General features: G+C 34.9%; 2 protein-coding genes across 3 annotated transcripts in view; one reads left to right on the top strand and one right to left on the bottom strand.

The window, feature by feature from the left end:
- The window catches only part of LOC110463822 (sodium- and chloride-dependent GABA transporter ine-like), a 66,315-nt gene extending 61,853 nt beyond the window's left edge, over positions 1-4,462 (top strand). For both annotated transcript variants that reach the window (XM_021518705.1, XM_021518706.1), the window contains one exon: positions 877-4,462. In XM_021518705.1, coding sequence (XP_021374380.1) covers positions 877-1,035 — 159 coding nt within the window. In that variant the 3' untranslated portion in view covers positions 1,036-4,462. The remainder of the gene's footprint in view (positions 1-876) is intronic.
- A 9,967-nt stretch (positions 4,463-14,429) lies between these two features.
- LOC110463820 overlaps positions 14,430-16,104 on the bottom strand; it is a 70,993-nt gene continuing 69,318 nt past the window's right edge. Inside the window, exons 11-12 of the mRNA XM_021518699.1 lie at positions 15,901-16,098; positions 14,430-15,553 (exon numbers count right to left, since the gene is read on the bottom strand). Coding sequence (XP_021374374.1) covers positions 15,500-15,553; positions 15,901-16,098 — 252 coding nt within the window. The 3' untranslated portion in view covers positions 14,430-15,499. The remainder of the gene's footprint in view (positions 15,554-15,900; positions 16,099-16,104) is intronic.

Raw genomic sequence — 16,104 nt, 5'->3', positions numbered from 1 at the left:
AAGAAATAATTATATTACTCTGAGGTATTCCAAAATGACAGCTATTCCACATTAGGTTGGATGTTGTGTTTCGTGTTGATGTGCAGTGTTGAAATACCTGTTTCCAGGTCGTTAAGTCTGTATATTAGCTCACCTGATCTGCTGTACACAGGTGAGCTTATGCTGTATGTATTTCGCATTGCACATTGCAAAAAAAGGTTTGCCCAAAGGGAATAAGCTTTAAACAAGAAAGAAAATTATTATTAAGAAAAATGCACCAAGTTTTTCCAATATATATTTGTACTTTTGTTGGCCTGGATGGAAGCGTACAGGGAGTCTTAATGTGTGAGGAAACCGGAGTATCCAGAGAAAACTAATATGGCCAGGTTACCAAATGCCTTTTCACGTCCAATTGGTGAATCAAACTCTGGCCATCTTGGTGACAAAGTAGTGCTGTCCACTTGGCAACCTGCCCACACTTTGATTAATAAAACAAAGGGAAAAAATCTTATGTCATTGACATCCATCCAAACTCTCTGTACATCTTTTTATGACTTTGTAGCCATTGTGTTTATCACTTCAGCGATTCAAGAATGCATCTTTTGTACCTCCTAAATTCTTCCAAGAACCCCTTTAAGCATCAGCTACCTGGCGTCCTGATTGTTCAAACTTGTAGCATGCAGTGAAGCTCTGTTCACTTAAATAATAGATAACACACAGACAACGGTATTGGCCTAATTGGCTAACCATGACTTTGTAACTCTGTTGTCTTTATCACTTCAGCGATTCAAATGTACATCATTTTACGACTTTGTAACTATGTTGTCTTTATCACTTCAGCAATTCAAATGTACATCATTTTACGACTTTGTAACTCTGTTTTCTTTATCGTTTCAGCGATTCAAGAACACCCTGAAGTCTCCCCTACCTGACAGTGTATCACAGTCTTGTCCCTCCTACTACACCGGCGACATCATCATCTCCAACGGTAAAATCCCGGAAAAGGAGCCTCTAAACGGATCGTCCCCAGATCTAGATAGCACAACTAAAGTTTGACTCCCCGTGACGACCACAGACAGCAAGATTGAAACCCTATTTCTATTTTTATAGTATTTTTTATTAACTTTCCACATATATTGTATTTCCATTTTCACACTGGTATAGTTTAAGTTATTTTTCTGGTATAACCTTCCAATAGGAAATTCATGTTTCTTACAAAGACTATTATCATGTCATACCTGTTAATCATGTCTTTGTTTCATTAACAGTTGATTCATCAATTTAAATTTTAAAGTTTAACTGTTTAAAAATGTTTGCAGAAACATCTGTATTTTTGTATATATCATCAAACAGGGATCAGTTGGAATCCCAGGAAATATCTGTATAGGAAAAAAAATCACCAATCCTAATTTTACCTCACGTCAACACTTCATTAAGCTGAAGTAAAGCATACTGAGTACAGGGGACCCTTTTCTGGCTAAGCCATTTCAAAAATTCATCAGTCTACCAAAATGTTGGGACCATTTTTTATGGTTCTTTATTATGAAGATGTCACATTTTAGTTCGCCCAGTTTAATATTAACCATCAAAAATTCTGATGTTACCAAAATCTGTTGTACATCAAATGAAGCCTGGGGGAAGCGGTTTTGTCCAATTTGAATATTTTGACTGATTTGTGAATGAGTTTATTATGGAACAGCATATCTGCAAAATCTAGATCTGTTGTGTCAGAGGTGTTTTTTACACCACACATGAACACAATACTGATTTCTGGTAATTTTTTATCCATGAATTTAATTTATATATACATACTGTCTTATAAACCAGAGGGATGGTTTCTTTGAATAACTGGATTATCAATGAAATTGGTTGACAAGCATGAGAAAATGTTTATATGATTTTATTTTGAATTAGTCTGTTGTTGTTATAGATACTACATGGTGTTCTTAACTGTGATGATGTAATTGAGGTAAAATTGAAAGACTGCATAAGTTGTCATCACAAAAAACAAGACGATAGTTTGAACTTTGAACTATGTTGACATATTTTAACTCTGAATAATATTGACACAAGTAGGGTCAACATATCTAATCATTGACACAAGTAGGGTCAACATATCTACTCATTGACACAAGTAGGGTCAACATTTCTAATCATTGACACAAGTAGGGTCAACATATCTTATCATTGACACAATTAGGGTAAACATATCTAACCATTGACACAGATAGGGTCAACATATCTAATCATTGACACAAGTAGGGTCAACATATCTAAACATTGACATAAATAGGGTCAACATATCTAATCATTGACACAAGTAGTGTCAACATATCTAATTATATTGACATAAATAGGGTCAACATATCTTATCATTGACCCAATTAGGGTAAACATATCTAACCATTGACACAAATAGGGTAAACATATCTAATCATTGACACAAGTAGGGTCAACATATCTTATCATTGACACAAGTAGGGTCAACATATCTAATCATTGACACAGGTAGGGTCAACATATCTAATCATTGACACAAATAGGGTCAACATTTCTAATCATTGACACAAGTAGGGCCAACATATCTAATCATTGACACAAGTAGGGTCAACATATCTAATTATATTGACATAAATAGGGTCAACATATCTTATCATTGACACAATTAGGGTAAACATATCTAACCATTGACACAAATAGGGTCAACATATCTAATCATTGACACAAGTAGGGTCAACATATCTAATCATTGACACAAATAGGGTCGACATATCTAATCATTGACACAAGTAGGGTCGACATAGACACAAGTCGGGTAACTTAACATTTAGATGTGCGTTATCACAATGAGGGTCAGCGTTCACCTGTGAATGATGTTGACATATTGGAGTGTACATTTGTATCCAAGATTTGTTGACACAGTTTGGGTTTGCATTTATATCTGAATTCTGTGAACTAAGCAGAGTTTGGCATTTTTTTCTGATATGTGTTCAACAAACCTAACATTTAGAGTGTTTTGACGTAATTACGGTAAATTTACAGTCCGAGTTATATTTTGAAACAAAGAAAGTATTGAAAGTTGACCTTGTTGTCAGACTAGTGAACTAGCACTACTAGTATCGTATCATAAAAGGAATGCTTTGAGCAAAATATACCAATGAATGGTAGGAAAATGTGGAGCTACTGCCTGAGGTTTATTTCTATGGTTAAGTGTACCAATTAATTTCTTTGAATGACTGAGTGTCACATATATTATTATGATACAGGTGTCCTATGTACTTTGATCTCAGATTTATATATCGGTAATTGTTAGAACGTAGACATTTTTGTAGAATTTGTACTGTTTTATACTTGGAGGATTTGAATATTTCGCAATTAAAAAGTTCACAAGAGTACAGGAGTCTGTATCATTTAATCTGGAATTTCGTAGAACCTCCCCTCTTCCCCGCCATACATAGTGTTTTCAGACATCCATGCCTATAATGTTCCACATTAGATATAGGATGTTGATACGCCATTCCTTTTTTATATGGGTCGATAGTGCATCATTTAAATAGATTTTATCTGTGGTGTATCTCTTGGGAGACTAGTGTATGATGAAATGTTTCTGGTGTAGTATATACATGACAATAAATCATATTTTTGACATGAAGATACATCTCATTACTTTGACAAGTTTGCGGGTCAAATCATCATCAACATATGTTAGTACATTTATGGGTCTACATTGAGCAGCCCCAATATTTTTTACATTTTTTTTGGAAAAATAGGTCATCAGGATGCTTTGAAAACCAATCTGAATGCAAATATTTCCCGTACAAATTCACATATTAACATATACATACACAAGCTCCTTTAAATGGTTGTTGCAGTTAATATATGTAGATATCAAGCATAGACTAGAGAGATAACTGGTGGTTGATTTTGTTGTATTTGTTTATAATATACACTTATTGAATAACAGAAAATTATTAAACAAATATGGTAAGTATCATAGGATTTTTTTTTCTGTAATATTACAAAAAAAATACATTATTGCTGGTCTTTTTGTGATCTTAACTCATGTTATCTACCTACACAGGTTGTCGTGTGTTTTATTTAGATGTGATTCAATTTTATCTGCTGACAAAATATGTAAAGACGATATCATAAAGCAGGATGTAAAAATGGAAGTTAATCTTAAAAGCACTAACAAGTCTCCTTATGTAAAGGGTATTTGATATGTTAAAATAAATCATGGTTATACATGTAACAGGAACACATGCTTTACTTTTATAAATACCTGAATGATGTGTTACAGTGTAGCAAAACCATTTATCCTATGAATTCAGTGCATGGAGACAAATCATATACTAAATTATTTGAAATTATTGAAGCAAACTCTTGAAAATAATATATTTTGATAATGTTCAGGGTTGAAATTTATTTAAAATCAGTTCAGTTACACAAAATGAAATTAGCGTTACAACAATCATGTGATAGCCGGAAAAAAATTTGTGGAGCTAAAATTAGAAAATAAAATAAAAATGGTTCTATGCTAATAGAGAACAAATATAATAAACCCCTGTGTTAACTATTTGCAAAGAATCATTCCCAATGGGACCCAGTATGCCTAGTGTATTGTAGATTTGATGCATTGTGATCAATTATTGTAGGCAGTAGATAGGCTTTAGGTGGCAGCATTAATGAAGAGGGATTAAACAGAAAATGGTGAACTGTATATGTGATTTTCTTTTTATTTTCTAATATGTTGTCTTTGTGTGAGATTTGGAATATCTAAACTCATTCACCCCTCAAGATTCATTTGAACTCTTCCAATTCAAAGCTTGGAATAGTTCATTATGAAGTTTCAGGGGTGAATGACTTACATTCAGTTTACTACATATAGGTAGTATAATTTATATAGAATTATTTAGGATTTTTTCATAGCTGCATTGAATCACTTGTACATGTAGTTGAGACTACTTTGCTGAAATTATTTGTGATCATTTCAATTTCCAGAGGAAATAATAATATAATTGCTATGTGATTGAATGTGTCTGCATTTGTGATTGATCATTTACAGGAAAACATCAGTGATGTAAGATTTGCATTGAAATATTGGTTTGGTGCTCATTTATTTAAATATAAATGATGGTCAACTATTTCATATCATGTTAGGGATCTGTTGATTTAGGTGTGAATCCTGATTTTTTAAATTACAATTTAAATTTAATAACCGGTTTTCTTTTGTAGCAGATTTTCAAAACATTGAAATTCATTCCAAAAAATATGCCAAATTCCCTGACTGAGAACTGTCAATTTAAAAAATTGAATTGAATTTAAAACATTGAAATGAGGTAAAATAAATGTAGGTAAATATTCATTTATGTAGTACAATATTCAGTGACTACAATAACCAAGATTGTCCAAGCTATTTTACATACCTATATGTTTGAAGTTAAGACAGCTATTTTTATAAAATGGTTGTATATAATCTATATTGTGATATTTTTTCCATATTTATCATGTAAATTGTTCTCTATAATTCTTCAACACAGTTATTGTTTGGTGAAATATTGTATAATGATCATTATCAGAGTATTGCCTATGGTTTTACAATTATATGTATAAAAAACTCCTGTCATCCTAAAGGTATTACCGCTGATTAAGCATTGCTGTCATTCTTTTGCTGCTGTATGTGCTGAAAATTATGAAATTACGAAAGAACATAAAGATATACCCTAAAATCTTGAAAATATGCTGTGGAATATTTTTATCTTTAATAATGAACTAAAGGCTTATTTTTGAAGCTGGAGTATTTCCAAGGCCATCTTATTTTGAAAGCATTAGACTGTAAGGTCAGTATGGCTTATTTCCAGAAAAAACTGACTTTTGAGGCTTTTTATAGTTCAATTATTGCAAAAAAATATCCCAAAATATTTAAAATAAAATTTTGAGAAATTTGCAGTTTTCTGGTACTGAATTAAAGTTTTGAGATTTTAGCGTGTGAAGTAATGTCATCACATTTTCATACTGTGATAAATTCATCCTGATTGACCGTTAGGGCCATGTGGGTACTTTTGTGCGATGTAGGACAGGTGTTCTTTAAACTGCGAGGGTTTCAGGATAACGTATACAGTACATGCTTAACATAGCCATAACTTATTTTTGGGTTTATCAGGGTCTCGGTACAAAACTCATTTTTATTTGTTTATTTTATCTGGCACTTATCTTTTCAATTGTCCTTCACTGGTGGTATCAGTGGACGTTCTTTGATATTATAGGGACGTAGAAAATCATCAGCGGTAGCCCATCTTTATAGGAGGAGCACCTGCTATCTTTATGGTAAACAGATAGGGTGACAGGAAAACAACATTCAATTGAACTTTGTTGTCAATCTACAATTATAATAAATGAAATTTGAAGTTATCAAGTATGCTTGTTCTTGAATTCACTGTATATTGTATTTTGCTGTTATGATGTTTTTAAGGCTGAAATGCATCTGATTTGTTCCGATCACTTTTTTGTATGGAACATGAACATTTGTAGTGGGTACGAACAGAAGAGATTGTCTACTGAAGACGTGGTTGAAGAATATTACTTGGTATGTACCTGGTGTATATGTAAAACTTGTTTATATGATGTCAAATGATACATTGCTTTAATTTCTACAAAAAACAAAGATTCATTGTGTACGGTTACGACCTTGAAATTAAAAAAAGAAATGTTTGCAAAAATTATTCTGTGAGGTAAAGGATTCCCTGTAGAATACATTAGCTGCCATTTGAAATATTTATTCATAAGGAAGTATCAAACATCTTTTGATGATACCTGGTACCTTCCCGATGAAGATAATTTAATGAGGTAAAAATAAACGTTTACTGTATGACCTTGTGATTTTGTGTTGTTTATCTTTACAAATCAGTAGATATTTGATAGTGACTATATTGACCATCTGTATGATAATGAGACGTTCTTTATTTTTAGCCTATCAGATGGTGGGGTGACCTCATTGTCTGTGATACGATGTCCATCCATTCTTAAACAATTCCTGTAATCACAATTTCTCCTAATTACTGAATGGATTGCAAATGCAGGCTCACATTGCTCTCTAGTTGTGCATCAGCCATGCTTAATTTTAGAACCGTACTTGACAGATCTTAGTTAAATTTCATGAATTATGTAGATTCCCATTTTCCATTTATATTTCTTGTGTATGTTTGATTTTGGGACTGATCGGAATAACATAGACGGCAGACAGCCATCTTGGATTTTGTAAGGTGAGCTTATGCCGTACTGCGGCGTCCGTCGTCCGCTGCCGTCCGTCAACTTTTTCTTTTGAACGACTTCTTCTGAAGAACTGTAGGACCTAGGGTCATGATATTTGGTCAGTAGGTACCTGGGATGGAGTGCTATAAAGTTTCCTCAAAAATGACCTTGACGTACTTTCAAGGTCACAGAGTTTAAATATGTTAAACATTTCAAACAACAATATCCTAAGAACCATTTGAACTAGAGTCATGATACTTGGGTATTTTATGTAGACCAGCAGTACGAATATTTTTTCAGTTACAGTTATGAGGTCAAAGGTCAACTTTAAGTGCTAGTTTGGAGTCAAATGTCAACTTTGGTTAAAAGCTTTAACAGTCTTCTTCTCAAGTTCCATAAGGCCCAGGGTCATGATATTTGGCCAGTAAGTACCTGGGATGTGGTGCTATAAAATATACAATATACTTATACAATATCCTAAGAACCATTTGAACTAGTCATGATACTTAGGTTTGTTATGTAGACCAGCTGTGTGAATTGTTTTCATCATTACAGTAATGAGGTCACAGGTCAACTTTAAGTGCAAATCGGGATTCAAATGTCAACTTTGGTTAAAAGCTTTAAAATTAAAATTTTAAGTTTCAAGCAACAATATCTTCAGAACTGTTTAAGAGATGTTAAAATGTCTTGTGTTCTAGTTACCAAATGGTCTTAAGTTACCTATATGTCAGTTGCATTTACAAAAGGAACAGGTGAGTGATACAGGCACTCTGGGCCACTTGTTATTGGTATTTCTCGAGAAGTACTGGACAAATCTTTCTCAAATTTGATATGTAGGATCCTAATGGTCCATAGTTGTGCATGTGTCATTTTGTGTCTGATTAGAGACTGCTATTTCTCGAGAAATAAACAATGACTTCATTTTGAAAGAAAACTCATCTGAATGAAATTTTAATTAAAAGTTACCTCAAGATGCATTATTGTTGACAACTTCAAAAGGCAGCAAATCCAACAGATAAGAGAAGAGAAATGAAAGAAAGCGATCAAACTTACAAAGAACTTATGAAAATCTTACGATGGTGGGTGCATGCGCATGGTCATTGGCTGAATACGCCCCTGCCTCCACGTTACATTTGTAGGCAGCGTAATGACCCTGGTGTACCTTTCATGTCCAGTTCCCGATTGACCGGTACATTGGTACATAGGAAAGACCCATGGGATTTCTACAGGGGAAGTTTTGGGACGAGACCATTCAGAGGGGTGATAGCCAAGCAATACGAGGTAAAAACGCTGCCATTTCAGTGACTCGATTGGTATAAACCTGGGAAGTGCTCACTAGTTCAGCAAGGTCAAACATGGTCAGCAGCTGGAGGCTGTGCACCTGCATGCTACAAGTCGCACAAGGCTTACTGGATGGCATTTTCAATACTGAGGAGGCTTTTGGAAAAGCGTTTTACATGTACAGGTTTATTATCCAAATTGATACATGGTTATTTGAAAATTGCTTTTATGGTAAAGTTATTAATGACTTATGGACCCTGTACTAACTTGTTGACAAAAAGTAAATTTATTAGCTGTGATCTTTATGCGCAGTTTCCCTGTTTCTTCCATACAGTGTTTACTTTTTAGCTTGACTGCTCAAATCACTTTTTGTATGGTCCAGTGTACATTGGAAAATCCCACAAGAACCAAGCCCCTCAAATATCCCCCTGCTACTTCTACATGTACTACTTGTTCAAGAGAATAGAACCTACAAATCAAATACATTCCATGGTTTGATGGTGGGTGCAATGATCCTTCTTGGTTCTTATTTCTTGCAAATAAAAAATTGGGCCAACGGCCATCATAGATTTGGCATGTAGTACTCTGGCATGCAACAGACTAAATCCTGTGCCCCTCCTAGGGAGATATCAAGTTTGTTCAATGAATGTATGACCTCAATCAGCTTTCAATGTTAAAACATCTACTTAACTTCTCGATATACAATAGGCCTAGGGTCATGACGGTGTTTGTGATTAGCATGTTGGGATGAAGGATTATCATGTTAAAATGAATGACCTCGACTCATTGTCAAAGGGGTCAAATATGCAAGTTTTTTAGACCGATTCTAAATAACCAAGAGGCTCAGAGGAAGGATATTTTTTATTGCAGCATGCTGGGGTGGAGGGCTATAAAGTGTCTTCATATGAGTGGCCTTGACTTACTTTCAGGGCCACAGGAATCAAATCAACTTTGTACAAATCTTCAAGTGATTTGTTTGCATTTCTTGACATCTTGTTGGAATTGGCAGGGTTCAAATATATGACCTTGACATATATTTTCTTTGGCACATAGATCAATTGTTTTATAATCTTGAAAAGACGGCAAAATGTGCCTGTAGCTATTAGCTTACACACAAGCTTGTTCAAAAGTACTGAAGTGCCAAGAGTAAAATATGTGAAAAATCAAACAGCAAAGTTGCCAAGTTATTTAACTGGTAATTTAATTGTTTGCTTTAAATATCCCTTCAATAGCTAAGGGTAATTTAAGGACAAGCCTCCTTGTGTGTACTGTATTACGTCTTTGCGTATTGCAGAGTTATCTTCTCTAGGGAACAGGTATTGATTGTTACGTCATTGGTTTGTGCGATAAAATTACGTCGTTTTCTCAAAAATTGATGACGTTACTCTCACAAACAAGTGATGTAACAATCAATACCTGCTCCCAAGAGAAGATAACTCTGCAATACGCAAAGACGGAATACGTGTGTGTGGATATATACTGAAGGCAGGTACACTGTATGTTGGCGTCGCCTTGCGATAGCACGGACCAGATGCCAATTGCGTAGTGCTACCGCCCTGAAATACCAGGATGATACATCCAGCACAGTATTCCACCTGGTGATACAGCACATGGACAACGAGTAAACCAGGGCCCATATCAATGAAACCAATATCATGCTCAAGTATGGATTCTGTGCTCAAACCCACTTCCTTGCCACTTGCTTAATCATGCAACACAGTCAAATCTTTGTCAAGTATAGTGATATTGAAATGTATTTAGCTTTAAGTGCCTCAAATTCTTCCAAATTATTGACTTAATGTGATGTTTAATTCCTCAATGGAACGTGGAATGTGGCTTGAGCAGATTCTAACTTAGAGCACGAGAACGTTCATTTTCAAGAACTTTATGTCCTGGTCTTGGGACAGAACACATTGCCTGTCCCCCTTGAGCGAACATTCAACACTAAGGCCACATCCGTTCATCGCGAGCTGTTTATTTATGAAATAAGATCAGACCTAGTAATCTGATGCTTCTCTTGACAAAGCCTTGCAAGGCCTGCATAAACATTTGCAGATTCGCCATGAATTATACCCGAAACTGTTACATTTAAAACCAGACAAACGGTTGAAGCGGATATGTGAAAGGGGCCTATGAAACAAAAAGTTTGTTAGGAAGTAGAGAGAAAATATAAAGATCCCAAGTGTTGTAACTGTGGGACAGCAGATCAATTTAGGTCCCCAAAGTAAAGTAGAAAACAACTCCACAAGTCTGCCGTGGGGATAGTTATCTTGTCTGCTATCAAGTCTGCCGTGGGGATAGTGATCTTGTCTGCTATCAAGTCTGCCGTGGGGATAGTTATCTTGTCTGCGATCAGTCTGCCGTGGGGATAGTTAAATAGAATTGACCTTCACCTACTTGAAGGTCAGAGATATTGGCCTGTTAGTCTTTGTTTATTAGTTTACAATGGATGCTGGTTTTTAAGGATCCGTCTCATAGCGATTTACTCCGCTTCAGATTCCAGATTCCGTCTCATAGCGATTTACTCGGCTCCTGATTCCAGAATCTGTCTCGTAGCGATTTACTCAGCTCCTGATTCCAGAATCTGTCTCATAACGATTTTCTCAGCTCCTGATTCCAGAATCTGTCTCATAGCGATTTACTCAGCTCCTGATTCCAGATTCGGTCTCATAGCGATTTACTCGGCTTCAGATTCGGTCTCATAGCGATTTACTCAGCTCCTTTATTCCAGAATCTGTCTCATAGCGATTTACTCAGCTCCTGATTCCAGAATCTGTCTCATAGCGATTTACTCAGCTCCTGATTCCAGAATCTGTCTCATAGCGATTTAATCAGCTCCTGATTCCAGAATCTGTCTCGTAACGATTTTCTCAGCTCCTGATTCCAGAATCTGTCTCATAGCGATTTACTCAGCTCCTGATTCCAGATTCGGTCTCATAGCGATTTACTCAGCTCCCGATTCCAGATTCCATCTCTTAGCGATTTACTCAGCTCCTGATTCCAGATTCCATCTCATAGCGATTTACTCAGCTCCTGATTCCAGATTCCGTCTCATAGCGATTTACTCAGCTACTGATTCCAGATTCCATCTCATAGCGATTTACTCTGCTCCTGATTCCAGATTCCGTCTCATAGCAATTTACTCAGCTCCTGATTCCAGAATCTGTCTCATAGCGATTTACTCAGCTCCTGATTCCAGATTCGGTCTCATAGCGATTTACTCAGCTCCCGATTCCATCTCATAGTGATTTACTCAGCTCCTGATTCCAGATTCCATCTCATAGTGATTTACTGAGCTTCAGATTCCGTCTCATAGCGATTTACTTGGCTCCTGATTCCAGATACTGCAACTCTTATTGATTATATTTTATTTAACAAAAACAACATCAACATGTTTTTTTGCATTGCATTAAATGTCGATGCAGATTTATTTTTCATGCTGCCTTTTGAATGAACATTGTACATCTGACTAATCTACACAAACTAATGTCCTGTACCTGTGAACACATGCTGACCACGGATCCTACCTAACAGTGGTTGTCACTATACCATATACTTTTATAATGGTCAATTATGCGACAGAAATTTGGAGCTCACATTAATCTAAAAATCATTATTTATGTCTGGGTCTGAACTTACTGATTAGAGACCTATATATATCATTACTTTTACATTGTAAAATACTGCTTGTTTTTTAAAAACACTTACAGATAGGATCCATGGCAGGTTACATAACTTTGTACACAATGAAACACGAGTTTAATTATCTCCCTTTATCTATTCAATAGGGCACAAACAAATGTAACCACAATTTCATGGCGAAATGCTTATATAATGGCATAACCATCCTTAAATTTCACTTTAATATCACCTCAGATGAATGGAACAAGAAAATTTTCAGTATTAATATGCTGGATAAAGTATCAAGTAAAATAGTAATTTCCACAAATATTTGGGAGATAACATGCTTATGTCTCAAATTAATATCACAGGTAAACATGAACATGATTATCATCAAAAGCTGCCTTGTGGGTAAAATGTGTTAACAAAATATATATATATATCTTCTGGTCTCGTAATGTTAGACATTGTCCTCATATTCATCCCACTCATTATTCATGCATAAACTAGTAATCAAATTACTTGGACTTGAGAACATATGCTACCTTACATTATAACTGTGATCTGTGTGAAGTTGTAACCTTTTAATTGGTATCATTAGTCACCTATGTCTGCATTCCTGTGTACTGTTATCAAATAAGTAAAATCTAACTACACTTTATAAAACATTCCGTCTTTCAACTCTTTTGAATTGGAGATTCAGGTTACAGTACAAGTAGCATATATTCTTAACCAAACTGTACATAATCAAAGTCTAACGCCTCCATTCTCAACATAAACATAGCCTTGTGCCTCCTTCCTGCACATAAACATTACGTATACCTGAAAACTTTCACCCATCTAACTTAGCACCTCACTGGTAAAATCCATATTTTCTCAGCATTATTTTTTTTGCCCTTCACATGTAACGACTATATAGTGAACCAGGTGTTTTAATACCCCTCAGGATAAATTGGCCCTCATTATGGAAAGTGAAAAGGTGGAATTTAATCTGCAGTGAAAAATTCCTGGTATACAACAATAGTGTTACACCTCCGGACAACACATACATTCTGTTCTACATCATGCTTCCATGCTGGAACCTGGTTAGTCCCAAATTTTTATAGAGGCAATTTTTGTTAACCATCAGCTCCAGAATAAAAACATACTTCAGTTTCTAGAGACAACTTAGGATTGTTCTTTACAAATTTCAAAATTAATGCCAAAACTGTCAGTATGCACTTTAACGACAGAACTTTATAGAAGCCCAATTTGTAGTCTACACTCAAAATTTCTAGATCAAATTATTTTTTCTTAAAGCCAAATCAACAAACTGCTATTATCTGTTTGGCATTTTCTGCATTTGCATTTTCAATTAATTTGACACATCTTTCATCTGTATATTTTGGTAAAGAAATTTAATACAACTTTTCGCAAATCCATTTTCTTGAATTAATTAATTCACCCCTGAAGACACATTTTAACTCTTCCAATTCAAAGGCTGGAATAGTTCATTATGAAATTTCAGGGGTGAATGAGTTAAGGCCAAACTATTTGTGAAAATGATTAAACAAAAATACAGGTTCTTTACAACATAATTGGGACCTGCGAGACACCTCTCCTTCGCCATATTTTTGTATAGATTAAAACATCATACTTTTCAATGTAAGATTCTGTATATTAACTCATTCACCGCTGAAATTTCATAATAAACTATTCAACCTTTGAATTGGAAGAGTTCAAATGTGTCTTCAGGGGGTGAATGAGTTAAAGGCAAGTTATTTTCATGTTTACAAGATATCAGCAGAAACCAACAAATAAAAGAAAATTGAAAATGAAAACAAACTTTAATTAACAGGAAAAATGTTTGCATAATTGTTTGTCAAACAACGCATGATATGATGATATGAACTGCGTATGTAATTCACAATATTGCACAGATTTCAAACATTTATTTATAATTGACACTCCTCCACACAAATCTTTTGTCTTTCAGTATATAACAATCTATCAATTAGTCACAATACTGTCCTCACAAAAAATATATTATGTACCATCAGGAAATTAATTTGCATAGCCAATAATGTTCACCTCAGCAACTTGATTTCTCCACCTGCTTCTGTTATTTCAACATGGTAACCGAGTATAATCATATAACATTTTCAAACAGCTTTTGACAAACTATCAGGTAAAGCCACTGATATTCCGTCTTTGCGTATTGCAGAGTTATCTTCTCTTGGGAGCAGGTATTGATGGTTACATCATTGGTTTGTGTGAAAAAATAACGTCGTTTTCTCAAACATTGATGACATTACTCTAACAAATAAGTGACATAACAATCAATACCTGCTCCCAAGAGAAGATAACTCTGCAATACGCAAAGACGGAATAGCCTGAACCTAAACCTGAGCAATAAAAATCAATGTCTAGGCAAAATACTTTATACTTTGTGAAGTTGAGGTGATCGCTGTGATGAATACATTACTGACAATGATGGTGAACCTGACTAGCTCCTATGATATATAAACAACTCTGACTCCTACACCGCGGATCTCCTACTCTACCACCACCATCACCACACACCAGAGCGCTGTCCAGGATTAAAGCTAATATCATTCATAAAACGTTTCTGAAGAAAGATAAAAAAAATCAACATGAGATTCATTTTATAGCGATTTCCTTGTTTCTGAACCTGTATGTAAAATTAATCATTTTGAAGAATTAAATACTGCTTTTAATGATCTAAACAACACAACCAAACTAGGAACAGTTGCTTCAACTATCTTTTTAAGGTGAATGCAAGCAAAGTTATCCAACTTCCATGCATTTTGTCTTGAAATGTTCATTTAAAAAATTCACCTTTTGTTTTCATTTTAAAATCAAGAGAGAAAAAATAATAATGATTTTGAAGGCAAGACTTCTTAAACTTAATTGTGTCCTTGTCATTAAGTATTACAACTAATTTGTTCAGCATTTTTTAAACGATCAGCCCCCCTCCCCCTTCACCCTATATTTTTCAGACATTAAATCCACATGTGTGTTGAGAAAACTTGCATTTTCTTTTAAGTCTTTAATTTCACAGATGGCACTGCTGTATTACACATAACCAAAACATAAAATCAGACATTTCACAAAAATGGTTTGAGGTAACAACACTGATATAGCAGTCATTTATAGCACTTATCACATTTCACAAAAATGTTGAAAAAGTTATTTGTGATAACAAGAAAATGTTATGAAAAATAAATAGATGTAGATTTCTTTTGTGATGAAATGTGAGAATCTGGTCCCATGGCTAATGAGTGATGTCCCTCCCTTCCTTCCTAAATGAGTCAGGAATGAAGAGCCGTGACGGATGAGATGAAGGTCAAAGGTTGTGTTTGGGTCATCAAAGGTCATGGTCTGCCACACTTTGCTTGAGGTATTCAGAATAAAGGTTTTGCTGAAAAGAAAGAAAGGAAACATTTGTATGCATTGAACACTATAATGGACTACAGTAATATTGTTATCATATTCTCATCTGTATGTGTCATTTAATGTATCATGTCCATTGTAAATTGTATTACAGGGCCATATTGTAAATAACATATAAATCTAAATATGTAACCCTTCTAAATAGAAGATTTTATTATTATTATAGTAATTTTACAATCCAGATATGACACTTGTCCCTCTACATGAAACTGTACAGGAGCATTTTTGACCTCTATAAACCAATCAGTACAAAAACAGTACAAAAAAATACAACATTTTCCAGACTTTGAATTACTAAGATGAAGCATAACTCACCTTCTTGGCCTTTACTGTAGTAAGCACATGATCCTTAATTTCTCCAAGAGATCGCTTCTGTTTCCGAGATAATGTTGTTTTCGTCCGGGAGGCAAACTTAGCAACGAGCAGCATCAAGAGGGCAATACCAAGGATTCCAAACAAGACGTAGGACGTGTATTCCTTAGGTATACCCTCCCAAACCGATACCAGGATACCCTGTGA

Source organism: Mizuhopecten yessoensis, unplaced genomic scaffold (genome assembly GCF_002113885.1).
Source record: "Mizuhopecten yessoensis strain PY_sf001 unplaced genomic scaffold, ASM211388v2 scaffold10933, whole genome shotgun sequence".
In the NCBI taxonomy this organism is placed as follows: Eukaryota; Metazoa; Mollusca; class Bivalvia; order Pectinida; family Pectinidae; genus Mizuhopecten; species Mizuhopecten yessoensis.
Note: the sequence above shows the minus strand (reverse complement) of the source record. Positions and strands in the feature narration are given on the sequence as shown.